Source organism: Peromyscus leucopus, chromosome 8b (genome assembly GCF_004664715.2).
Source record: "Peromyscus leucopus breed LL Stock chromosome 8b, UCI_PerLeu_2.1, whole genome shotgun sequence".
Classification (NCBI taxonomy): domain Eukaryota; kingdom Metazoa; phylum Chordata; class Mammalia; order Rodentia; family Cricetidae; genus Peromyscus; species Peromyscus leucopus.
The window spans coordinates 102,663,133-102,690,615 of record NC_051086.1 but is presented as its reverse complement, the minus strand read 5'-3'; the positions used below and the strand labels follow the sequence as shown (position 1 = coordinate 102,690,615).

Here is a 27,483-nt window from a genome sequence, read left to right as displayed (position 1 = left end):
CTTCAGCCCCAGAAAATAAATCACCCCTTGGGAGTTATGTGTCCATGACATTTGTGGTACAGCACAGCACATCTTTTGATGGTCTTTTGGCCTCTCCCTCATACCAGAGGAATATAGGTTCCCTGCTGTCACCAGGAGGCCTTGGTGACCTACAGATTACACACAGTTGCTACTCAATGATTAATCTTTAAAAAGAGTGTTGTGGGGGGTGGGGCTGGAGAGATGGCTTAGTGCTTAAGAGCACTGGCTATTCTTCCAGAGGTTCTGAGTTCAATTCTCAGTAACTACATGGTGACTCATAACCATCTATAGTGGGATCTGAACCCTCTTGCGTATACTTGATAGAGCACTCATACACATTAAATAAATAAATCCTTTAAAAAAATTTGTGGCCGGGCGGCAGTGGCACATACCTTTAATTCCATCACTTGGAAGGCAGAGCCAGGCGGAACTCTGAGTTCAAGACCAGCCTGGTCTACAGAGCAAGATCCAGGACAGGCACCAAAAACTACACAGAGAAACCCTGTCTCAAAAAACAAACAAAAAAAGTGTGTGTGTGTGTTTGTGTGTGTGTGCATATGCCTATGTGTTTTTGTGGTTCTGGGGAAAGAACCTGGGGTCTCAAGCATGCTGGACAATTGTTGTAATATGCTCTATCCCAGCCCTCGAGGGATTCTTTCTAAAACTCATTGAGAACTCATTTGAGGGGGATTATTTAGTGTGTGAACTGCCAGGTCCATGATGATCTTCTGCTTTGGAACTAAGTTTTTAATTATAGACTATTTTGAGAGTTAGTGATTTGTGTCCCTGATGAATTGGATGGCAATAATTATATTTAAGTAATTATACTAATTTTAATTTTGAATAAATTGGTCCTTTCATAACTGCAATATGACAGATCATCATTATATCTTCTGTCCTAATTGTTATTACCACTTAATTAGTGTTGTGATCTGCTGGGTCAGTTTGTAAGCTGATTAACTAGGGGGGCTAGTAGTCATCTGACCCCTCACTTTGAGTCCACCAGCTTTATTCTCAAGTTCTTGGTGGCTCCCAGTGTCCTGTACTTGAAACATACACTTTAAGGAAGCGGAATGTGGTGAGACACACCTCTAGTCTAAGAACTAGAGAGGTCGAGGCAGGCGATCTTGAGTTTGAGGCCAGCCTGAGCTATGTAGTAAGACCCAGTTTCAAACTAAAAGGGCTTGAGGTGTGGCTTAGTGACAGAACACTTGTCTAGGGTTCATAAAGCCCTGGGTTCTTTCTACAGCACTACAACACCAAAATACTTATCTGATAGCAAGAGAGAACAATAGTTTCCTCCTTCCCTCCCAGGTTCTGAATTGACTAGAACTTAGAACAAGGAATTAGACAGTGTCAATCAAACCATCAGCCTTATGACTAGTGAGGAAGGTAAAGGCATTTCACTTAGCATCCAGGCATCTGGGAAATAAGCTACAAATTTTCAAATTTCTCCCTGTTTCTTTCCCAGAGATATAATTTTGAACTAGATTTCTTTAGAATTAAATGACTGATGGGCTGGTCTGGTAAGAAGGCTTACTGGGTAAAATGCTGAGACTGACAGCCTGAGTTCAATCCCGGGACCCAACTGGTGGAATGAGAAGATAACTTCCCAAGAGTTGTACTCAATCACACTTGTATGTACACACACACGTACACACTCTCTCTCTCTCTCTCTCTCTCTCTCTCTCTCTCTCTCTCTCTAAATTTTTTGCCCCCCCCCCAACAGTGTTTCTCTATGTAGTCCTGGAACTCACTCTGTAGACCAGGCTGGCCTCGAACTCACAGAGATCCACCTGCCTCTGCCTCCCGTGTGCTGGGATTAAAGGCGTGCGCCACCAGGGCCCGGCTGCTCTCTAAATTTTTGAATGAAATAATTGGTAACCACAAGTGCTCCCTATGTTCTTTGTCTCCCAGGGTCTTGATATCAGGCAGGGTGGGGCTCTTCCGACCATTCTGGGTGGATACAGAGCAGTGAAGAGTTCAGGTTGCCCAAAGAGCCCATTTTGAGCCAGTGTGAAACAAGGTGACAGATTTCAACTGTCACCCATACACAGATGTCTTTCTGTGGCCTGATAGAGTCACCTTTTTCGACATTTTTGTTGATGTTTAATGGCTTGCCAACAAGCGCCAAATTGTCCTAGAGCTGCATGCTGGGTTATGGTGCTGCTGGGACAGTGCTCGGACGGTGCACGGGTAGCACTTGCTTCTTTGGCTAACTGTAGCATCTCTGATTTGCTTCTAAACCTGGCGGGATATTTTTGGACCCAGGTTTTTGTTCCTGTTGCTATTACTTGTTTTAAACAAGCATTTAAACAATGGCCTAAGTAAAATGCTGGAGCACTTCATGAGTAGTCATTTAAACAATAGATTTAGAGGTGTTTTTATTTTTTATCCTTGAACCAGCCCCGTCTTCTAAAGCAAAGCTTAGACCAAGCAGAGCTCTGGCCTTGAACGTCTGTGACCAGCGTCAAGGAGCTGTTGGCCTAGTTGACCTCAGTGGAACTGACTGGAGCTCCTGGGTTATTGTGGCAGGCACAGCTCCTGGTCTGGTCTCTTGTCAGCTGACTAGGAGGATGGGTGGAGTGCATCATTTTGTAACATTGGTCTTGTGGTTTTACAAAGAAGGGGCTGTGTAGTTAGACTGAAAAAAAGGGAAGAAACAAGAAGGGGACATGGGGACCCCACCCACCCATCCATACTGCTCTGAGCTGCCAGCAGGCTGCTTTCATAAGGGAGCTTAAATGTCTTGAGGCAGGGGGAAGGGCTTGGACTTGCCTCTACTGGTTGTGCCTCCCCATGAGAGGCCTTGCCTTCTTGTGGGTGGGAGAGGGAGGTGAGTTGGGAAGGGGAGGCGGGGGGGGGGTAAGGAGGAGGGAAGAGGGGGATCTTTGATTGGTGTATAAAATGAATGAAATTTTTTTCTTAATTTAAAAAAAAGGGAAAAACAACACAAAATAAATAAAGCACCAAACCAAAAAAAAAAAAAAAAAGGTTGTACCATGATCTATTCTTTTGGTGAAGGCTAAAAATTTTGACTTAAAACTTCTGATTGAGCCGGGCGGTGGTGGCGCACGCCTTTAATCCCAGCACTCGGGAGGCAGAGCCAGGCGGATCTCTGTGAGTTCGAGGCCAGCCTGGGCTACCAAGTGAGTTCCAGGAAAAGGCGCAAAGCTACACAGAGAAACCCGGTCTCGAAAAACAAAAAAAAAAAAAAAAAAAAAAAAAACTTCTGATTGAGCTGGACGGATCTCTGTGAGTTCAAGGCCAGCCTGGTCTACAGAGTGAGTTCCAGGACAGGCACCAAAACTACACAGAGAAACCCTGTCTGGAAAAACCAAAACCAAACCAAAACCCCTTCTAATTGAATTTGCTTTAGCCATGGAGAGAAAAATATGGAACAAGTTAATAATCTTCCTCCTCCTCTTTTGGTGTCTTTTATTCTCCAACTACCAAAAGTACTGGAAAGATCATTCTAGGAACTAGGGGCTTTATTTTTAAAATGCACTGCAAGTGTTGGAATGTATTACCTTAATCCTGCTACAGAACAGATTTCCCTGTGTCCTGACCAGAAATGTTCCTACAGCAACTGCCTTGTTGAACTCATCTGTTCATTTCCCTGGTGGGATGGTCATTACTTACACCAACCTGATGGACACTTGACATGTCTGCTGGGTGGTACTTAAGACATAGATGCTGTTCAGCAGACATGTTCACTGGAGAACAGTGCTTGTAGGTCATAAAATCAAAGTGCTTAGAGGTGAGGCTCAGAAATCTGGGCCAGCACTCTGTTTCCTTTTTTGTGGTCACAGTTGACAGACAGCTGAGAGAGGGGCTCTGGAGTGGACTGTGAAGGATGGTAGGATCCAGAAAAGCAGAAAACACTGATTAAAGTGCTGCATGCAGAAGTTTAAGATCATGAAGCATATAGAGACATGGATGAGTACCCACAGCAGTACCAATCAGAAGAGCCAAAAAGTGCAAATAGCCTGGGTGCCCATCAGCAGGGAGACCCGGGCCGTGTGCTGTCTAATGAGGGTTACTGAAGGGTGGAAGTGTAGAGTGGCTGAGTCTTGAAGACAGATTAGTGACAGAGCCAGGCTCAAAAGGCCACGTGTACACAGCAGACCTGACCAGACAGAAAGGCCAGTGGGTGGTTTCCAGAGCTGGGGGTGGCAGGAGTGTGCATGGGGCTTTCTTTTAGGGGAATTTGGTGCTGGGAAGAGCAGCTGCTGCACTAAGGGCTGAACTCTCCCCCAGCCCCTCAGTTTTAAACGTTGCTGTAAGCATGTTCAACACTGATACAATTCTCAGGTGAAAGTAATTTTCAAAATATTGTTAAATGTTCGCATAGTGCAATACTCATTTCAGTACTCCCCCTCCCCAAATACAGGAGGTGACCAGAGCCACACGGTCTGTCTGTCCGCTACAGCCTTTTCTGGAGCTGCTGATTGCATCAGTTTGTCATTTCCTTGGTTTTCTTCCAAACTCTCGGTTTTTTTTTGTTTTGTTCTCCTGTTGTTTATTTTAGTTCACCCTCTCCACCTCCTGCCTAGCCACCATGTCTTCTGCCTGCTCCACCTGCAGGCAAGCAGTTCCCCCAGGTGATGACGTGTCCTGTAACCCCCATGCCACCATCTCTGTGGGATCACCTTCAGTAGCTGAAGATCCCTTGTCTTTTCTATTTTAGGTGTCAGTGACATTCTCAGAAGTCCTCTACAAGTTCCTTAGCAAAGGGTGTGTGTGGGAGGCTTGTGTTTGAGTTTCCATGTTAGAAAATGCCTTCATGAATCTGCAGTTGTTTTGTATTTAGTAAAAATTCTTCTGTTTTGACGGCTGTGTGTGTGTGTGTGTGTGTGTGTGTGAATATAATGTTCAGGAGACTTGCTATGCTGTGTTTTTGTTTGCCAACATGAAGTAACAGACCACAATTTAGGAACATTGGCTATACTTTTGATGGACTTGTTGGTGGTTTCCAGTGTTGCTATGAATGTTACAGGAATACTTTGCAGTCCTGTCTGTGAGTACCAGGGCTCCATCCCAGCAGCATTTGTACAGAAATGGATCTTTTCTGGTCGTGTGCCAGCCCCATCATCTGTTAGGAGTTTTTTTCTGGAGAGAGATTTCTGACCTGTGTTGTCCTGTGCCAGCACAGTGATACCCCAAATCCCTAAAACAACTGAGGGACACCTCTGGAGTTCACTGAGGGAAGCTGACCCTGTAGTGTGCTGAAACCTTTGTGTGTGAGCATGGCTTCTCTCTGCTTCTTTAGAAAGTCTTTCTATAAAATTTTAGATTTTTTTTTCTTGTAAAATTTTACACAGTGTGAAAAACTCCTGACTGGGCACTTGAGCTGCAGACGTGTGGATTTGTGGTCAGCAGCCTTGCTAAGCTCTGTGATGAGTCTGACACTTTACCACAAGGTTCTTTCCCCGTGAGGGGCATAGCTTTCCTTGCCCCTTCCCAGTCCTTCGCTGGCTTCCTGCCCTGTGTGACTGACCACTTAATCCTCTCAGGAATTCCTGCCCAAGGACAATTAGGGTAGAAAATTAAGTCACTGATGGTGGGCCGCCTTCATTTTCTCCAACCTTAAAGGGAAAGCTTGTACCAATGTCCTACAGAATATATATGTGTGTATGTGTGTGTGATATAAAATAATACAAATTGTAATAGATAACTTTATTGTACTAAGAAATTCTTATTTTGGCTTTCTAAGAGATTTTACTCAGTCATAATTATGCAGACATTCAGCTTTATTTATTTATTTATTTATTTGGTTTTTTTTTTTTTTTTTTTGAGACAGGGTTTCTCTGTGAAGCTTGGCTGTGCTGGAACTCACTCTGTAGACCAGGCTGGCCTCTAACTCACAGAGATCCGCCTGCCTCTCCCTCCTGAGTGCTGGGATTAAAGGTGTGCGCCACCACTGCCTGACGATATTCAGCTTTTTAAATACTTTCCCACCTGTACATGCATGATATTTCAAAAACATACACAACTAAATCAATTAGGGGTAGGCAGATTTTTCTGTCCTGCTTGCCAGCTCCCAAATAACCACCTAGACACTTAAATTAATTATGAAAGCTTGACTGATGGCTTAGGCTTGTTTCTAACTAGCTCTTGTTACTTAAATTAGCCCATTTCTGTTCATCTATGTGGAGCCATGTGGCTCATGGCATGTTACCTCCTGCATGTCTTACTTCCTCTGCATCTCATGGTGTCTCCTTGAGACTCCACCCTTCTTCTTCCCAGTGTTCTCTCTGCCCCCAAAATCATGCCTAGCTATTGGCCGTTCAGTTTTTTATTAAACCAATCCAAGTGACACATATTCACAATATACAAAAAGATTATTCCATAACAATGAGGTAGTCTGCTGTGCCTCTCTTGGGTGACAGATATTATTAAGCACTTGCAGTATACAACACACACACACACACACACACACACACACACACAAATACCTTAATAATTTTCACATTGGTTACATGTTGAAATACTGTTTCAGCTATGTTTGTGTCTTAGGGTTTTTGTCCCTGTTAAGGAACATCATGACCATGGCAACTCTTATAAAGGAAACATTTAATTGGGGTGGCTCACTTACAATTCAGAGGTTCAGTCCATTATCATCATGGTGGGACATGGCAGTGTTGTAGGCAGACATAGTACTGGAGAAGTAGCTGAGAGTCCTGCATCTTGCAGGCAATAGGAAGTGGTCTGAAACCCTGGGTGGTATCTTGAGCATATATGAGACCTTCAAGCCCACCCTCACAGTGACACACTTCCTCCATCAAGGCCACACCCACTCCAACAAGGCCACACCTCCTAGTAGTGCTACTCCCTATGAGCTTATGGGGCAGTTACATTCAAGCTACCACAGTTTAATTAAATAAAATATGGTCTTAAGATTAATTTAACCTAGCTGGGCAGTGGTGGCGCACAACTTTAATCCCAGCACTCGGGAGGCAGAGCTAGGTGGATCTCTGTGAGTTCGAGGCCAGCCTGGGCTACCAAGTGAGTTCCAGGAAAGGCGAAAGCTACACAGAGAAACCCTGTCTCGAAAAACAAAGCAAAACAAAACAAAAAGATTAATTTAACCTATTATCTGTTTTCCCTTCCGCTCTTCTTCTCCCCCTCTTCTTAGTTTCCTTGTTTCATAAACCCCCTCTATAAGCCCAGGCTGACCTCAAATTCAAGGTCCTTCTGCCTTAGCTACAGGCATGGACCATACATACTCCTGCCTCTAATGTGTAAAAATTATATTTCATAGATGAGAAAAAATCTCATATATGGAGAGAGCAGGCAGCTTCTGTACAAAGAGAGTATGTAGCGGCCCAGGACCCTAATTGATTCTTGGGCTTTTGCTGATCCCAGTGACATTTCTGCAGATGTTGATGATAGCTAACTATTCAGAAAGAAACTTAGATTAGTTTGCCATTTTGTACCTTAATCAAGTGCAGATGAGTTTAGGTCAAATATATATAGAGAGAGTTGTAAATTTTGGAATATTTTCAGTTTTATTGGGAACACTATTCCTTGAGAGTTACTCTTCTCCAAACCCAGAAGTCAAAGAATAGTTTGACAGATTAGGCTATAGGTAAGTGAATTTTTTTTTTTTTTTTGGTTCTTCAAGACAGGGTTTCTCTATGTAGCTTTGCACCTTTCCTGGATCTCGCTCTGTAGACCAGGTTGGCCCTGAACTCACAAAGATCCGCCTGCCTCTGCCTCCCAAGTGCTGGGATTAAAGGTGTGCGCCGCCGCCACCCGTCGGTAAGTGAAGTGGTAGAGTTGGAAGTATGTATAGCACACAGACACAAAGGATCACTCTCCAAACTACATGCAGAATACCTACAATCAGCAGTAAAATATCAGTCAGTAGAACATGGTGCGTGTGTGTTTGGCACCCCAGCACAGGCTCACATCACACAGTGGGAAGGAGACAGAGTGGCCTTCCGGAAAGAGTGTGAGCAGCACTTTGCAGTCACAGTTGTTCACTCAGTGCACTCAAGAACTCAAATCTTGGTTGCCAAATACTATCTCCATTCAAAAGATTCCACAGTCCTCGGCAAGATAGTTGATGCCATGGCCTAGTGTGACAAATAACGAAATGAGCTAGCCTGGAGTTCAGAATGACAGAGCCATCTTGAGGACACTGGCACTGAAATTACCAGGCAGAAGAAGATGCTGAGGAGCAAGTCTCTCCAGTGAGAGACTAGTCTGGTGGCTGGGGTGGGGACAGGGGTGACCTCACAGAAGCCCAGCATACTCACTTTGCTCCAGTATTCAAGGTCATCAATGCTGACAGAAAGATTGATTGGCATCACATACCCCTGACCCAGATCCAACCTCATTCTTCGTGGTGTTCTTGTCTAAGTCAGTGACCTCAGTGTAATTCAAAGAAAGCAGCTGACAGATCCAGAGCTGAGGAACTGTTTGGTCTGCTCATGTGACAAGCCCTGAAACATGGAGGACTGAGGCACTGTCATGGGCTGCAAGTGACTGAAGAGACTTGACAGTGGCATGTGACAGAAGCCTCTCATGGTGGTGTTCACTTGGAGGTGGAGGAAGATCAGGAGTTCAAAGTCATCTCAGTTCCATAGTGAGCTGAGGCAGGCCTGTGTTATGTGAGACCCCGTCTTAGCAAAGAAAGACAAATAATAATATTTAAATGTTAAAAATTGAAACTAGGGTGGAGTGTTCTGGGTTTGAACAAAAAGGGCATTTATGTGGAAGGTGGTAAGGTGTGAGAGCTCAGTAGAGTCATAGCCTGGTACCAGTCACTGTGCTGGGGTCACATAGGGAGTGATCACAGGGGAAAGTGGGTCATTCTCTTCAGATGACAGGGTGAAGAGCTCACTCAGCTCTCGGAATCTCTACCTCAGATTCCCACAGGTGCAGGCATCTGACTGTTGGAGAATGCTCTCCAGTGTGGCTTGGAGACACATTCAAATGGACTTTTCTGTGGAGTGCATCCCTGGATAAAACACGCACGCACGCACATGTAGTGCAGCCTTGTGGATGTTGAATTTCAGAGAATATGGTCTGGAGACCATTCTCAAGGGATGGATGAAACCTTCCTGCTGGGCTGTAAGTGTGCTCAGGTTTTTTTACTTCTTTGTTTTATGTACTCTGCATGCCCTGGTACCATAGAAGTACAGTCATCATGTATTTCTTATGCAGTTTTAACATAAGAGGAAGGAAGTATGGAAAAGAATGCCTTCAATGAAATGTTTAAAAAATATCTCATTGTGTTTTATAAAACAACACAGGTTACTCATTTAATGTCTATGCTTTATTTAACAAGCAATTTATTTTGATTAAAAAAAAAGATTGGCATTTAAGCCTCTCAGAAAACTTCCTTGCTGTCTATGAGGTTTTAAGAGAGAGGAACTGCCATTTGGGAGTTTTAGAGTTTAGGCAAACTGTGCCTCTGTGGTACCATGGGGTGAGGTACAGGGGAGAGTGTAGTGGGAGGGGGTGAGGTGCAGGGATAGCCTGGAGGAAGGGGTGAGGTGCAGGGGTAGCCTGTGGGAAGGGGTGAGGTGCAGGAGTAGCCTGTGGGAGGGGGTGAGGTGCAGGGGTAGCCTGTGGGAGGGGTGAGGTGCAGGGGTAGCCTGTGGGAGGGGTGAGGTGCAGGGGTAGCCTGTGGGAGGGGGTGAGGTGCAGGGGTAGCCTGTGGGAGGGGGTGAGGTGCAGGGGTAGCCTGTGGGAGGGGGTGAGGTGCAGGGGTAGCCTGTGGGAGGGGGTGAGGTGCAGGGGTAGCCTGTGGGAGGGGGTGAGGTGCAGGGGTAGCCTGTGGGAGGGGTGAGGTGCAGGGGTAGCCTGTGGGAGGGGGTGAGGTGCAGGGGGGGGGGGGGGGGGGGGGGGGGGGGGGGGGGGGGGGGGGGGGGGGGGGCAGGGGTAGCCTGTGGGAGGGGGTGAGGTGCAGGGGTAGCCTGTGGGAGGGGGTGAGGTGCAGGGTAGCCTGTGGGAGGGGGTGAGGTGCAGGGTAGCCTGTGGGAGGGGTGAGGTGCAGGGGTAGCCTGTGGGAGGGGGTGAGGTGCAGGGGTAGCCTGTGGGAGGGGTGAGGTGCAGGGGTAGCCTGTGGGAGGGGGTGAGGTGCAGGGGTAGCCTGTGGGAGGGGGTGAGGTGCAGGGGTAGCCTGGGGAGGGGGTGAGGTGCAGGGGTAGCCTGTGGGAGGGGGTGAGGTGCAGGGTAGCCTGTGGGAGGGGTGAGGTGCAGGGGTAGCCTGTGGGAGGGGGTGAGGTGCAGGGGTAGCCTGTGGGAGGGGTGAGGTGCAGGGGTAGCCTGTGGGAGGGGGTGGCAGGGGTAGCCTGTGGGAGGGGTGAGGTGCAGGGGTGTGAGGTCAGGGGTAGCCTGTGGGAGGCAGGGTAGTGTGAGGTGCAGGGGTAGCCTGGGGGAAGGGGTGAGGTGCAGGAGTAGTGTGGGAGGGGGTAGGTGCGGGGTAGCCTGTGGGAGGGTGAGGTGCAGGGGTAGGTGGGAGGTGAGGATGGTAGCCTGTGGGAGGGGGTGAGGTGCAGGGGTAGCCTGTGGGAGGGGTGAGGTGCAGGGTAGCCTGGGGAGGGGTGAGGTGCAGGGTAGCCTGTGGGAGGGGTGAGGTGCAGGGTGCCTGTGGGGGGGGGGGGGGGGGGGGGGGGGGGGGGGGGGGGGGGGGGTGAGGTGCAGGGTAGCCTGGGGGAAGGGGTGAGGTGCAGGGGTAGCCTGTGGGAGGGGGTGAGGTGCAAGGGTAGCCTGGGGGAAGGGGTGAGGTGCAGGGGTAGCCTGTGGGAAGGGGTGAGGTGCAAGGGTAGCCTGGGGGAAGGGGTGAGGTGCAGGGGTAGCCTGGGGGAAGGGGTGAGGTACAGGGGAGAGCACAGTGGGAGCGCTCCCAAGGCTGGGCCAGTACAGGTACTCTCACCTCCCTTTCCTCTGAAGCAACTTCATCTAATAGAGATGGTGGTGATGGAAGGATGAGGTGATTGGAGAGTGCCTGTTCTGTTGCAGTCACATCTCAGAGAGGTCATGTAGACCTGAAGGAGTATTTCTGTCTTCTTTGCAAACTGATACGAAGAGTCAGGTGGTGGTGGCCTTTAATCCCAGCACTTGGGAGGCAGAGCCAGACTCTGTGAGTTCAAGGACAGCCTGGTTTACAAAGCAGTTCCAGGACAGCCAGGGCTACACAGAGAAACCCTGTCTCGAAAACAAAAACAAAACAAAACAACAACGAAACAAACTTACCCATGGATTCTCAGACTGTATCCTCTGGTCTTTTAGCTGGTGGAGCAACTCTTGCCAGCCCTCCTGGTAGTGTGATGACCCCGTTTCCTGACGACAGAGCTCCATCGTGTCTTTGAGTTAGCCTTTCCTCCATCCCTGTTTCTTATAATCCAATTTCTGGAGCAGGCTCCTTGCCTGAGAAGAGACTGAGGTTGGTCCTGATTGGGCATACAGTTGTTTTCATAGAGTAGAATGACAAGGAAAGGTGACGTGCTGGTGAGAGGCCTCTTCACCCCAGAGATTATGTAGATCTTTGGAGATGGTGACTCTGTGCAGCATTTGGTTGTCTCTAGATCACCTCCAAAGGAAATGCCGGATGATGCCTCCAAGTTCGTGGTTTACTCCAAAATTATTTCTTTTTGATTTTCTTCTCCAAATGCTCCACCGTTCCCATGGGAGGAAATCTTCTTTGTCTTCTTCCTGGAGCTTGGAGCTCCCCAGCCTCAGAACCCAGCCTTAGCTGCTTTGTGGTGATTGGTTTTAGTGCTGCCTGCCACCAGTGTCCTTCAGTAAACCTCACACTTAAGCACTTGGGGACAAAGTGCCAGGCAGAATGGCACTGGACGGCTCAGCAGTGTTTGCTGAATCAGTGCGGAGCACTTGGTGCACACGTGACTGAAGTTACCCTGGGAAGGGAGCACCTGTGGGACAGTGGGAGAATGGGTAACCCTAAAGATGCAGAGAAGGCTGGCATGGTGGTGTAAGCCTGTGCCAGCACTGGAAGGCAGAGGCAACAGTGACTACAAGGCTGGCCTGATCTACATAGTGAGATACTGTCTCAGAGTATCGAGGGGAAGAAAAGCCCCAAGGAGGAGTAAAGCTGAAAGTCGCCATATAGTCACAAAGTATGTTTCCTATATTACAGTTGCCCTGAAGACATTTAAAGGTGGCCAAGAGTCATAGCTAGTAACAGTTTATTCATTTAGCCAGCAGAGGGCAGCATAGATTGAGTCTCCAGATACAGTGTTTTTTCTTTTTTAATTTATTTTTTTAAACTTTTTTTGTTTCGTTTTTTTTGTTTTTTGTTTTCTTCGAGACAGGGTTTCTCTGTGTAGTTTTGGTGCCTGTCTTGGATCTTACTCTGCAGATCAGGCTGGCCTCGAGCTCACAGAGATACACCTGGCCTACCTCTCGTCACCACTGCCTGGCAAACTTTTTAATTTTTTTAATTAAATAATTAGTTTGTTTGCTTTACTTAAAAGATATTTAAAGGTACCATAGCAACAATGTTGAAGTGTAGTATGCAGATTATTTTAGCCTCAGCTTTGTCATCCCCCTGTGGATCATACTGTGTGCTCTCTGTCATGGAGGCAAGTGTCTCCCTGGAATCAGGAACATGTCAATGAAGTCTTCAGGATGAATCTTCCAACATCCCTGGATGTGCTCCGTTGGTGAGTTGTCTGCCTTATTGCATTGCCCCTCACTTGAGCGGGGTCTTCCTGATGCTCGCATCACTACACTCTAGGAGGACCTGAGACCGGCATGATCTGAGACTGGCATGGCAGGGCCATCTGTTCTCTTTGCAGAAAGGGAACCCAAGCCATACAGTGCTCATTCTGGGACACTTTATGCCATCAATAATGGATTTTCTTCACAAAGGGAATAAATAAGATCAATCTTTGTTTATTTTACAACATTACATCTTTCTGTGTCTATTTTCTTCTTACAAATGTCAGTTGCTCTTCTTAGAAAAAAAAATAAACAGGAGATGCTCATGGTGGCACACTCATGTAATCCTGGCACTTAGGAAGTTGAATTTCCTGGGTTGCAAGTTCAAAACCAGCCTAGATGAGTGAGAACCTGAAGAGGGGGGAGGGGCAGGCAATACAAAACATAAAGGTGTGCATTAGGTTTGTGTTTGTTTTGACATCTCATTAACTTGGATTCTTTGTTTTGATAATAAAAGTGCTATAATTCTGCCTCATAAAGGCTTGTTCTGACCAGCCATGAGGACCCTGTGGGTTGCCAGGTGCCAGAGAGGCTTGTTGGGAATGGGAGCAGGCTTTGGGGTCTCAGTAATATGCTCCCCTTTATACTTCTTCTTTGGAAGACACAATGCTTTGAACATAGTGCTTAGTACACTTGGCCCTGTTGATACTACTGTTTATGATGCGGTAGAGTTTGACAATTTTCAGTGACAGACACAGGACAAGGAAAAAGTGACCGTTCATGACGCTGTGGTAATTCCATCTGTAGGATATTTTGTAAGCAATATTTATTTCTTTTTAGATGCTAAGTAGTGGTTTCACCAAAAATATAGCTGTAATTATACTCAGTAGACATGTAGAAAAGCTAAACCATAACCTCTGAGGCAAGCAGGAAGTGTTCTAGAGTCAGAGAATTAAGAATATTAGTGGAGCCGGGCAGTGGTTAGGAGGCAGAGGCAGGTGGATCTCTGTGAGTTCAAGGCCGGCCTGTTCTACAGAGCTAGTTCCAGGACAGCCAGGACTGTTACACCGAGAAACCTTGTCTAGAAAAACCAACCAATCAAAAAAAAAAAAAAAAATGGTAGTGGAGCCAGGTGGTAGTGATGCACACCTTTAATCCCAGTACTTAAGAAGGAGAGGCAGGTGGATCTCTGGGTCTGAGGCCAGCCTGGTCTACAGAGTGAGTTCCAAGATAGCCAGGGCTACACAGAGAAGCCCTGTCTTAAAAAAATAAATAAATAATAGTTCGTGGAAGCACAGACTACCATAGAAATATTCATGACATCTAGTGTCATGTCATTGGCCCATGTTTGTATGTTCTCACCTTACCCATTGTGGGGGGGGGTGTTAAATATGTTTAATTATTTGGAAATAAGAAACCTCTTGACTCTAGACCCCTGCATCAGTATTTGAGGGATAGGTCAGGAGAGCTCCAGCTTGCTGTGAAAGCACAGCCAAGCAGTGTGCTGTGCTCGGATGCATAGAGGATGAGTAAAGTCTTGTGCTCCTGCCATGGGGAAGAAGGGTAAATACGTAAGATGACAGGTGTGTTAGTTAACTTGCACAACCTTTTTATTAGCTGCATGTCTTCCAGAACATTATGGTGTATACCTTAAATATGCATAATAAAATCTATTTTAAAAGCAAACTTGCATAGGAACGCCCTGACACATAATATGAGTAGTTTTCCACTGTCTTCTTCCACAGTTTCAAAGCCACTGTAGGGCTGCCCTAGCTCCCATCCAGGCAAATGCAGTGACTTTTCTACAAGACTCTATTTGACATTGGCTGTACATGTGCCTAGTGTATCATTATGTGATATGTTTGTATATTCTAGTGTAATGGATAGTTCCTGCTTGTAATTTTTTTAAGACTTATTTATTTATTTATTTATTTATTTATTTATTTATTTATTTATTTATTTATTTATGAGTACTCTAACTGCATGTACAACTTTATGACAGAAGAGGGCATCAGATCCCACTATAGATGGCTGTGAGCCACCATGTGGGTGCTGGGAATTGAACTCAGGACCTCTGGAAGAGCAGCCAGTGCTCTTAACCGCTGAACCATTTCTCCAGCCTGTTCCTGCTTGTATTGTAACTAGTTTTGTTTTGCTTTTGAGACAGTGTCTCTATATGCAGCCTTGGCTGTCTGGAGCTCACTGTATAGACCAGGCTGGCCTTGAACTTATACAGATCCATTTGACTCTGCTTCCCAAATACTGGGATTGAAGATGTGTGTGTCACCACGCTCAGGCAGACTGCTGTAACTTTTTTAAAATAATTAATTATTTTTTATTTTATATGCATGTATGTCTGTATAAGGGTGCCAGAGCCCCTGGAATGGGAGTTACAGACAGTTGTGAGCTGTTGTGTGGGTACTGGGAATTGAACCCAGGTCCTCTGGAAGAGCAGCCCATGCTTTAAGCCAACTCTCCAGCCCCATGGGTAGATACTGAAACTCTTAATATTGCCAGCTTTCAGTTCTAAGTCCCAATTTGGAAGATAAATTATTGTGTTGTTTGTTTTGTTGTTTGTTTGGGGCATTGTTAGGGATAAAACCTGGCATAAGCTAGATGAGTGTTCTTTTCACTGACCTGCCTTCTTGTTTAGGTAGAGTTTCAATGAGTTACTTAGTCCAGCCTTGAATGTACCTTGTAGCATGGGCATTAGGCCTGAGTTTGGAGTCCTCCTGTGTCAACCTTTTCTGTAGTTACGGTTATAGGCCTGTGCCACCAGGACTGTGGATTTTCTTGTTGTTTGTTTAAACTTTGAGACAGATGGTCTTTGAGACAGGTAGCTCAGGCAGGCCTCTAGCTCATGATCCCCCTGCCTTAGGCTCCTGAGTGCTGGGATTACAGGGGCACACCACATGCCTTGCCTCGTAAAGATGATAAATTATGTAGTCACTTTCCTCTGAGTCAGACATGGGCCTTTGGTAGGTAATGTCTGTTTTAAGGATTTGAGAAGGCTTTCTTTATTTCCTTTTTTAGTTAACAGAGTTAGTGCTGCACTAGCTTTAGCAAAACAGAAGTCAAGCTGAGGGCATCGTGGTGTGGTCTGGGGTTCTGCTGCACTCAAGTTTGTAGGGCAGCTTTGTCAGGCTCACAGGAACCAGGACTCAGAACTTTCCCCATCAGGACTGCCAGGAAGTCTCATGAGGAGCCCAAGGAGGGATGGTAGCTGTCATAGGAGCTACTTTGAGTCACTTTTTGAAAATTATACTAAGAATGGGTTATTGGCTAATGGAGGTGGCAGTTGTGAAGGTTCAAAACCAGGAGCTGAGGGACAGGGCTGTGAGGAGCTGTGGGGCAGTGGCAGTGAACAAGGATGTGAAGTCCTGAGCTGCAGAGGATGTGGAGTCACAGGAACCGAAGGGATGGGGCTCTGAGATCCTGAGAAGCAGGGGTGTAAAGGTTCCTGGGCCGAGAGAGAGGACTGGGAGGCAGAAGCTGCGGAGACCCAGCCTGTGGCCTCTGCTTAAGCCTTGACTCTTCATGTCTCCATGCCTCATGTGGAGTCCACCCATAGGTCCTGGCACTGCCTTAGACATAAATGGAACAGGAGTTTGACCCGTCTTTCATAGCAGCTTCTCAGGTCACACTGCTTCTGCCCTGGTTGCCTGCAGTCTGTTCTTGTGGTGGTCTTGTCACAAAGGAAGTCAATGTCTTTGCTTTGCCCAGAACATGGTCATTCATCTCACCCAGAACAGAAGCTGCAGTCCTTAATGTAACAGCCTAAGGCTCCCTACAGTCCGCCAAGGGCCTCCACCCTCTGACCTCACCTCCTGTAGTCCTTCCTGCCCACACTGAACTTGACACTGTCCTGAGCCCCAGAGCACATGTCCAGGAGTGGTGTCCACTCTGCTTTTGTATGTTCCCCTGTCTTTGTCATTCCACACAATGGAAATGCTGTGTCCATTTGGTCTTGATGTCTCTACAGCCCACACCCACTGTGCTCCGGGACCCTTATTGGGTGAAACAGTAGGAAGGAAAGATGATAAATTTGATTGATTTTTTTTAAAAAAGTGTGTAAAACTAAAGATAGAACTGGAGTTAAAAACAAGTGACAGATTGCATTATAGGTTGTAAATATTCTATTCAGTATTCAGTCCTACAAAGCAGTAGGAAGGATAACAGAAAAAAGAACATAAGGTGTAATATCAGCTCACAGAATGGAAGTGTTCTCACACTTAGGGAAAGACAGGCTTGAATGCAGTGAGGCCAGTGCAGAGGTCAGCACTGGGAATGTCCCCACCTGTCAGTGCAGTTCAGTGCAGGCCTGTATGGACAGACCAGACATGTGCTACCACACTGCTATGACATAGGAAACAGAAGTGACCTGTCCCTCCCAAGTCAGGATCATCTGGGAATTAGATCTAAGGTCAGAAGAAATATGGGTTAGGAACCATCAAACAGTCTTTAAATGGTGCAGAACGCAGGGATATTTCTGGCCAGTCAGTCTAACTGAATCAATGAGCTCCAGTGAGGATTCAGCGAGAGACCCGGTCCCAAAAGTAAGGTGAAGAGCTGGGCATGGTGTGCACACACCTTTAGTCCCAGCATTAGGTAGGCAGAGGCAGGCCTATCTCTGTGAGTTCAAGGCCAGCCTGGTCTACATAGTGTGTTCCAGCTGGGGCTATACAAATAAAAAAAAAAAAAAAAAAAAAAAAAAAAAAAAAAAAAAAAAAAAAAAAGGGAAAAGCAACTGAGGAAATACCTGTTGTGTTTGATGCACACACCTGTGAACACACATATATGTACGTACATGTACACACACACACACACACACACACAAAAGTGAAAACGAGGTGTTTATAAGCAGCATGCAAAAATAGTTGCTAACTTTCTGGTGTGTGTATATATATATATGTGTGTGACATGAAAGAGACAGTATAGCATAATGTATATTGCATGCAAAAGAAGCCAGGCCAAACCCTACAGTGATTCTCATTGGGGGAAGGGTTAGACTGCCTGCTAATATTTCCTGCATTCATTCATGAATATGTTTCTTGAACATTGTGAAAAACATGCAGAAAAGAACATCCTGATGTGATGCATCAGGAGCTAGAAAAGGAGTATTACCCGGTGCAGTATGCAGCTTCACTGTGGTCACCATCAGAACAGCAGGGGGCTGTTGTCCCCAGGAGTCCTTTAGCAAGGTGGAGCAACTTGGCTCAGTCTGCAGGGCAACAGAGGACCAGTCTGTCAACTCAGGCTAGAGACCACTTTGGGCTTGTCATCCTTAGGAGGTAATTTTCTAATTCTAGACTAGTGTTACTTGTTAGAATACATGCTTTGGAATAAATGGATTAAATAAAGGTGCCCTTCTTCACAGATAGGAAAAACAGTAGTCACTTTCACAGAAAGTCTCCTATGACTGTACAGTCCTGAGCAAAAGGAGCACAGCCCGAGGCATCCTAACACCTGGTTTCAAACAGCTGCAAAGCAGAGCAGTCCCATAGCATGCTGTGGTCACACGGAAGGGAAACAAGCGGGAGCCCAGAAGTCACATTCTGCAGCCGACTGACTTCCAACAGAGGCGCCAGCGCTGGTCCCAGTAAAACTGGCTATCCACATATATAACCAGGAATGAAATCTGACTGTCTCTCCACCATAAAACACCAAAGACCTGAATTAGATTAGAAACTATAAAACCAATAGAAAAAGTAGGGCAGTGCTGTAAGGTGTTACAGACAATGATACTGTGGATAAGATCCCCAAGCAAAGGCAAAACCAGACCAATGAGAGTTTATCAAACTAAAAAGCTTTTGAAAAAATATTTGTAAATTATGTAGAATATAATATCCAGAATATACAAGGAACCAAACAGAAGAAGACACCTAATTAAAAAGAAGCCAGTGGCTGGGCATGGTGGTGCATGCCTGCACCTTAGCACTTGAGGGGTGGAGCAGGTCAGAAGTTGAGGTCATTGTCGGTTATGTAGGGAGTTTGAGGCCAGCCGGACTACGTGAGGCTGTCTAAAACAAACAGATGGAAAGACAACAGAAAAACAAAGCAAGAGATGGAAATAGGCCTTTTTTTCCCTTTCTTTTTTTTTTTTTTTAAGTTTCTCAAGACAGGGTTTCTCTGTATAACCACCCTGGCTGTCCTGGAACTCACTCTGTAGACCAGGCTAGCCTTGAACTCACGGAAATCCCCGTGTCTCTGCCTCCTGAGATCTGGGATTAAAGGCGTGTGCCACCACTGCCCAGTGACCTTTCTTGAAAGAAGCAATACAAATGGTCACAGATGAGCCAGGCATGGTGAAAGAGGCTTGTATGTAATTCTAGTACTCCACAGGCCTCTCTCTCTCTCTCTCTCTCTCTCTCTCTCTCTCTCTCTCTCTCTCTCTCTCTGTGTGTGTGTGTGTGTGTGTGTGTGTGTGTGTGTGTGTGTTCAAGGCCAGTCTGGGCTATATGATGAAGCTCTGTCTCAAGCAAACAAACAAAAACTCCTAAAACCCAGCAACAAAAATGGCCAAAATATTTAAAATGCTCAGTATCACTTAGTCGTTAGGGATGATGTCAGCAAAAAGCAGCAACTGTTGGCTAGGCCACAGGGGTGATTAGTACAGGCATTGCGACAAATACTGTGCAGGTTCCAAAAAACTAGAACAGCACTTTACCTGTGGGGCCATTTGACTGCCTGATTTATTGTTGTTATTTATTTATTTATTTATTTATTTGTTTGTTTGTTTGTTTGTTTGTTTGTTTCATTCATTCATTTATTTATTTATTTATTTATTTATTTATTTATTTTTGCTTACTTACTTTGGTTTTTTGAGACAGGGTTTCTCTGTGTAGCCCTAGCTGTCCTGGAACTTGCTCTGTAGACCAGGTTGGCCTCTAACTCAGAGATCTGCGTGCCTCTGCCTCTGCTAGGACTAAAAGTGTGCGCCACTTGACTTCCTTATTTTATTATTGTTATTATTATTATTATCATTATTATTTACATTTACTTATTGTGCTGAGGTAGGGGCGTTCCTTATGCATGCCATCATGAGAATGTGGCAGTCAGAAGACAGCTTGTGTAAGTTGGTTGTCTCCTCCCACCTTTATGTGCATTCTGGGGTTCAACTTGATCATCAGGCTGTGTGACAAACTCTTTTTACCCACTGGACTACCTTGCAAGCCCCACAGTCATGATGAAAAGAGTTGGAAGTCCTCAATACAAGAAATGGCATTTAAGGACAAGGAGATGCATTACTCACCTAATTTAGGAGGTAAACATTGTGTATGGTTTTTTTTTTTTTTTGTTTTGTTTTGTTTTTTGTTTGTTTTGTTTTGGTTTTTCGAGACAGGGTTTCTCTCTGTAGCTTTGCGCCTTTCCTGGAACTCACTTGGTAGCCCAGGCTGGCCTCCAACTCACAGAGATCCGCCTGCCTCTGCCTCCCGAGTGCTGGGATCAAAGGCGTGCGCCACCACCGCCCGGTTGTGTATGGTCTTGTTAAGTGTCAGTTAAGATTGCAGAAATCAAAATGGGGTTGAAATTGACTTCACATTGGGAGTGTGGCCCTTGATTTTCTCATCTCTAGGCCCTGCCTTCTGCTTCTTAGCTGGGACATGCTAGCATGTGGTGGTGATTGCCATCTTCGTCATTGTCTTGTGGATGTTAACGTATTGCTTCCTCTCTGGGAGATGACAGGGTTGGGTGATTGTGTTCCTGGGAAGACTGAGGAGGTGAAGAGGAAAGTCGCAGCTACTGTGCCCTTGCTGGGCTGAGTGAAGACAGGGTGGGCCCTGCTGAGCTGTGTGGTGACTCAGTGCTGTGCTACGTGCTAGAAGGTGCTTGAGCTTGACTTCAGGAACTGGGTGGTGACAGAGTGTGGTGACGCCTGCAGAGGCTGCAGGCTAATTGGTCCCTGTTCCTCTGGTAGTCAGAAGCAGCCTCTAGCTGCCCTAGTGGCTGGACAGCTCCTGTAGGTGTTCCTAGCTCCACCCAAGCACGGCTCAGGAAACTTTGCTCTGGGTACTTTGCTAGTGAGTTAGCAGCAGCCTCTCCTTTGTGGCAGAGCCCAGCCTGTCCTGCTCTGAGAAGCCAAACAATGGTTCTTAAGGAAGGAGAAGAGGAGGATGGTGAGTCCCAGCCCCAGATTAGACCCAGGTGGTCTGAGGCGGGTGGGGTGGGTTCTGAGGGTCTCTTTGGACTCATCTGTGTGTCCCCACAGGGACAGCTTTACTGGGCCTTTGTGGAGGGTGCAGTTAGAGTCTGGTTTTTATCTGTTTCTTTCAAAGAGCTTCAGTGTGCTGAGTAAGATTAAGAGGTGTGTTGTGTGTCTCAGAGGGAGGGAGGCAGAGAGAGTGAGTAACTATGAGATTCTAAATGAGGTGGCAAGAGTCATCCAGGCTTCTGCCAGCCTTTGCTTTACTTTGAGCTTTGTACAAAACCATAGATGCTCCTGCTTGTGGACTGTTCATTGTATCTGAGGAGCAGTTGTGAACCACAGTGAAGCTGGGCTGGCAAGTAAAGGCATCCACTGGGTTATGCCGTCAACATCCGGCATCACCGGTTCTTGCTTTTCCTAAATGAAGTGTAGCCAAAGGAGAGGCTTCCTCTTTCTTCGCCGGGTGGAGACTGAAGTCTCGTGGTGTCTGTTGCATTTCCCTCATCTTCCGCCAGCCCCCCTGTCAGCAGTGGAGCTGTGAGGCAGGAGCTGCAACTCCAGGGTCAGTCTCCCTGCTGTCTCCGCCTTCCTCAGCTCCGCTGCAGTGCTCAGCCCGGAGGAGGCAAAAGAGGGCGAGGGTGACCCCCGCGAATCGTGTGCTTCGACAGAGATGAGGCCGTGCTCCAGGAATGAGTCCAGGGAATCTGGCTCTCTCATTCACTTCCCTCGCCTGGCTTACTGAGCACACCCTTGAAGTCTCACCTCTAAAGAGAGCTCACCCTGGGCAGTTTCCATGAGGCTGCTTGAAAAACTCTGTTGTGGGTACAACTTCTGAGTGAGAAGGATATGCTGTCTTTATTGCAGGACTTGGGGGGATGGTAATGGGAGCCGATACCAGGCCAGGGTAAGCTGCCCACTGGGAGTTTATTTTTTATTTTTAAGAGGTGAATCCATATTAGCCCTGGTATTGAGCTCCAAGGGAAATAGCTTTGACAGAAGAGGAGGACACAGAATAAAATACTAGAATAATCATAGTATCGGAGTGAGACTGCTTAACCAGGCCAGCAGTGATCATTGGCTGCTAGTTCTTCACCCATCTTTACATCCATCTAGAAAGTGTGCTATAGTCACTTTGAGCCAGAGGAGTCATATGTGGTTGGATTCCCCATTGTCCTGTAGGCTTTAAAGTGTATCATCAGATGCCCTGAGTGTGGGTGCAGGCCTAAATCCGGGGATGGGGTGATAGGCCTGAGGCAGGCTTTATGGTAGAGCTTTAGGGGCAGGGCCTGAGGGATCACATCAGCTCTGCTTTTAATGAACAACCCTGAAAAGCCAGTGTCCCCATTTCCAACCCCCTCTTAATGTTCCCTATTTGGAACAAAAGGGAAGAACATTGCCCTTTTAACCATTGCTAAAGTAGATTCCTGCCGTGTAGCCACAGAAGCAGGATGGCATTTAGATGGGTGTAAAAGGGAAGAGAACAAGTGGAGTTTCCTGTGGCAAGTCCCTAAGGTCCCGAAGGAGGAGTGTGGGTGCTTCTTACGAAGCTACCTCCCCAGATTTGCTTTCCTGAGTGCATGCCTGCTCAGTGGTGAGGACTTTGGACAGACATTCAGAGGGCGGGTCCTTCTGCTGTGCACATCAGCCATGCTGCTTTCACACCCTTCTTTAAAAATTACTTCTTACATTTATTTATTTATCATTTATTCATTTACTTATATATGTGCATGAATATTTTGCCTGCATGTATGTACATACACCACATGTGCACCTGATGTCCTGGGATGTCAGAAGAGGGTATTGGATTCCCTGGAACTGGAGTTATAAATGGTTGTGAACCACCTTATGGGTGCTGGGGGAGGTCAAACCTAGGTCCTTTGGAAGAGCAGCAAGTGCTCTAACCTGCTGAGCCATCTCTCCAACCCTTTACCTCCTTTCTTATCTGTACTTAAATAAGCAGTTGCTCTCTAGCATCATGTGTTTATTTGCCTAAGTGAGAGTTACCAATATAATTAATTAATTGGGCACTGTTTCCTTAACCGCCATAGATTTGGTTCTAGTAGATTAGCTATTTGAGCTTTTCTGCTTATGTGTAGGCCCCCTTGATTTGCCACTGAACCCTCTCTTTAGTATGGAATCCAGACTCCTTAATGTGTACCCATGGCCCTCCAGAGGAGGCTCTCAGCGCTCTCTCTTGCTGGCTCTGACTTGACCTCAGGCTTGGGGTTCTCCATTCCCACAGCTTCTCCAGTTGGAATCATTGATCATCAAGTCCTGGATCCAGCTGGCCCCTCTGCAGCATCTCGGCATGTCCTTAGCATGCACAGATGCTGTGCCAAGTTCCTGCTGCCACAGGCTTGCCCGCCTCTCCCCACTGGCAAGGCTGGGTCTGGAGCTATTTAAGTCCCAGCTCCAAGCACAGGCTGCACTTATGGCAGATGCTCAGCAAATGCTAGCTAAATGAATCTGTAGGTTTCAGTAGGAGAATAAGTTGCTAAGGACCAGTCAGGGACCAGGCGTGTGAAGCGGGCTGTTGGTGTTGGATCTGTGCCTCATTGAGAAACTGTCAGGAGCAATTCACCTCAGGGAGCAGTTCAGACCTGAGCTTGGTTGTCAAGTTGAAAAAAAAAAAAAAAAAAGAGAGACTCAAAAACGTCTGAAGCTATGGTACTACAAGGGTATAAAATAGTATTATTTATAGGAAAACACACCAAATAGAGTTGCATATAGCACCTCTTGTGTATACACTAGGTTTTCAGGTAGCAACTAAACAATTCACCTTGATGTTAACTTGACTCGCAGCAGCATCCCTGGTGACCTGTGTCGTGGTTTGGGACAAGCTGCTTGGTAGGTATTGGAAGGAAGACCCAAGGTGCTGATGCTGTGGATGAACACCTCAGGTGCTTCTCAAGGTGACACCTGACTTCATCTTCTTTTTAAGCAGGAGCATGTTTGATGTTGTACAAAGCACACATGAAGACAAAAAGCCTGTGTCACCATCTGCTGTGACAGTGTTGAAGGGCTTCCCTCTGATTGAGCTTTACAGGCCTCCCTGTGGAGCACAGCACCATTTCACCTCTTCTCCTCAGTGAGGACATGGGACAGAAGCCAGGGCGTAGCTGCCTCTGAAGACAGTCGGCCTTTCCCACTGCCTGAGGTCTTCCGCCACCTGCCATGTTCCCTGTGTAGAGCATGAAAGCCAGGCTAGCTGCAGACATCAGGACCAGTTAGAAAGGAGGTTTGGGAGGCAGAAGGTGGAATCAGATTCTAAGAGTTCAGTATCGGTGGGAAGAAGAGCAGGCTTGAGTCTGGGGTTTTAGAGTCCTGCAGGCTTGCAGAGTAGCCAGTGAGGATGAAGCTGGGATGTACGGTAGAGGAGTGAACAGAGTGCCTTGGAGGCAGCATGCGCCCGTTCTCAGCCAGTCAGTCACCCTGGGGCCCACAAAAACTTACTGAAATGAGGGTGGAGGTTGCATATAGTTTGCTGTTAGCTACGTCAAAGATGGAGAGTTAGACTTGGAAATATCTGGGAATTCCCACCTCTCATTTTCCCTTTGGACCTTGACACCCTTCCAAAAGTAGCCTCACTGAACACAGTGTTCTGGTGTCTGCTCGTCTGTCTGTCCGTCTGTCTCCTGCTCAGCTGTACTTTCTTCTTAGGAATTACGCCGGGGAATGCTGCTTCTCCTGCCTGCCCTCCCAGGTCCTCAGCCTCGAGTAGTGGAGCAGTGCGTGTGGCTCCACACAGAGCCAGGTGTCACCAGCAGCTGTGCAGGCAGACTTCCAGAGCAAGAAGTGCCTGTGCGGCTCTCCAGCCAATCCCTGGTCGGCTCTAAATAACAGTCTGCCTTGGCTCCCAGGAGAGCAGGCCTCTGAACAAGGAGCCCTGAGAGTGAGGAAGAAGTTCTCTTGTCTGTCTGTGGTGTGGCAGGGAGCTGTGGGGACTCCCTGCAGATGCGCTGCTGTGGAAGGACCCACCCAGCATGTCCCTTCCTTTTTTGAGAAAAGAAGGAAGTCATATTTTGCCTTAGTCCTGTGTTTTTCACACTTTACGGAGGAGGACTGACTCATGGAAGCTCAACTTATGGCCCCGAGAGATCCGTGAGTCCTTCCAGAGTCAGTGCTGTTCCGCCCTGTTCTCAGTGCTCGATACCCTTTCTCCGTCTTCCTTTGAGTCAGGATTCTGAGCAGCAAGTCCGTAGGAAAGGCCATGGTGCTGCCATGGCAGCGTCAGGGTGCCAAGTAGGGTGTCACTTATAGTGGACCAGAGCACAAGAATGCTCCACACAGAGGAAGGGCTCAGGCTCTGTCTGGGCGAAGGAGCCAGTGGCTTTTCTTCATTTTCTCTGAGAGAAGCCTCAGCAGCAAAGATTGCATTTCCTGTGGACCCGACGTACAGAACAGTAGCAAAGAAGAGTTAGAGCAGGCATGCCCTTCTCCACAGGCCTCATCTATGTGGTGGCTGCTGGTGGTGTGGGGTTCACATGTGTCCTCCAGGCATATGTCATGCATAAGGAGGAATCTGACACAGTGCTGCCTGATGCCATCCTGTGTCACTACTGGCCTCTTCAGAACACCTCACTCTTTAGTCACCATGTACAGTACTGAACATTTTGCAGATTTTACAATTTTGATGTGGTAGTCATTGGGAAAATTCTTATATACAAATTAAGAATCCAAATTTAGGGGCTGGAGAGATGGCTCAGAGGTCAAGAGCACTGGCTGCTCTTCCAGAGGTCCTGGGTTCAATTTCCAGCACCCACATGGTGGCTCACAACCATCTGTAATGAGATCTGATGCTCCCTTCTGGCGTGTAGGCATACACGCAGGCAGAATACTGTGTACATAATGAATCAGTCAATCTTTTACAAAAAGTATCCAAATTTAGTTTAAGAAGCAGACTCAAATTTTCCGATGCAAAGCCCCGTGTGTTTAAGGTGGTGCAGAAAGCTGCAGCAGCCTGTCTGCACTTCTGGGAGTGCGTGCACATAGGGGGCCTGGCAGTTGGTGGGTGCTTTTGTTTGCACTTCCCGGGTAGTGGAACATAGCATCTTTTCATGTCCCAGCTCTTACGCTTCCTCAGTCTGCCTCTTACATCTACCTTGGATCTCAGAGACACAGGCCTGGCTTCTTCCTGTCCCTCCTCCCCAGCTCCCTTGGGCCTCCCTTGCTGCAGTTTCTCTCCTGCCCAGCTGCTTCCTCTGTGCAGGGCAGGAGGTAGGGCCCATCTAAGAGCAGCCCCTGAGAACACTTGTGGGTAGGCAGAGACGAAATCCTGCCCCCCCAACACACACACACACACACACACACACACACACACACACACACACACCCCTCTGGCACCTGTATCAGAGGCCAGAGGCGTGGGCCTCTGTGGCCACTCCCCAGCCTTGGCCTCCTGAAGCAATGGTTCCACCAATGGGACCAGCGGTTGGACTGCTCTGGACTCAGGAAGCTTGGGCTCCACCCAGGGTCAGCAGTTGTTCCTGAGTTCCTTTGGGATTCCAGCGCTGCCACCGGGACTAAGGACAGCTCTGAAGAGCGGGTGTCTGGCACTCTTAGGTTTTTGTCACCCCAACATGTGTGAGGTTATATGGAAAGGGCAAACCTCAACTGAGAAATTGCCTCTATCAGATTGACTGGTAGGCAAGTCGGTGAGACATTTTCTTGATTAATGATGTGGGAGGAACCACTGTGGGCGGTGCCACCCCTGCATGCATGGTTCTGTGGTTTATAAGAAAGTAAACAACCATGGGAGCAAGCCAGTAAGCAGCGTTGCCTCCATGGCCTCTGTGTCACTTCTTGCCTTGAGTTCCACCTGGCTTCCCCTCATGATGGACTGTAAGCTGTAAGCTGAAATTAATCCTTTTCTTCCCAAGGTGCTTTTGGTCATGGTATGTATCACAGCAACAGAAACCCAACTAAGACATGTGAGGGTAGAGATGCCCCTGTCAACTTTCAGGCCCTCGTTGAGCAAAAGTAGATGGCAGTTGGTGGCCTCTTTGAAAAAGCATCTCATTGTTTCTATTCTTACTAAAGAGTCACAAAGCAACTTTAAGTATAAAGAATCTCAGAACCTTCACGATCAGGAGGTTGAGGTAGTGCCTGGGCAGGGACTTTGTGTTCAATGTGCTCCTTCGTGTCATGTGTGTAGAGAGCCTGCAGGCAGCCCTGAGCGTCCGTCAGTGAGCTGAGGGGCCACCAAGGCTACCTTGGTCCATGCCTTCCTCATCAGAAGTTGCCAAAGAAATCGTGACGGTGCACACACACTCTTGTCAGAAGCCATCCCTGTGCCTGAGATAGGAGTGGGGGAGGGTGGTGCTAGTTGGTGTGTTTGAAATGTTAGTGTCAGGTAAGGGTGGCAGTTGAAGCCGCCAGCACCGTAGGCGAGGAAGCTCTTTGTCTTCATCCGTCCCTGTGCTTTCCTCTGGAACTGGAAGGCCTCCAGGTCCTTTTCTCCCTTCTCTCCCTGGCGCCTCCTTGCTGCTTTTGCTCCTCAGCTCAGCTCAGCAACAGTGGGACCCACTGTCTCAGCGGGAGTCAAAAGTCACCGCCGATTCCAGCTTGCCTTCCAGACTTTTCCCACTCGGGCCACCCTTCCGCTTCTGTCCCACCCATCTCACCCCCAGCCTGGACACTTTTTCCTTCCTGGTGAACTCGGCGGCTCAACACCAATC

General features: G+C 47.2%; 1 protein-coding gene across 3 annotated transcripts in view; it reads left to right on the top strand.

The window, feature by feature from the left end:
• Positions 1-27,483, top strand: part of Cyth1 (cytohesin 1) — a 95,490-nt gene that overhangs the window by 18,885 nt on the left and 49,122 nt on the right. The window contains exon 1 of one of the 3 annotated variants that reach the window (XM_037201140.1): positions 8,784-9,102. The exons of 1 other annotated variant lie outside the window; for it this stretch is intronic. In XM_037201140.1, the coding sequence (XP_037057035.1) occupies positions 9,078-9,102 (25 nt within the window). In that variant the 5' untranslated portion in view covers positions 8,784-9,077. Of the gene's footprint in view, positions 1-8,783; positions 9,103-20,704; positions 20,778-27,483 lie in introns of those variants that run through there. One more of the 3 variants, XM_028892589.2, reaches the window with a different exon arrangement.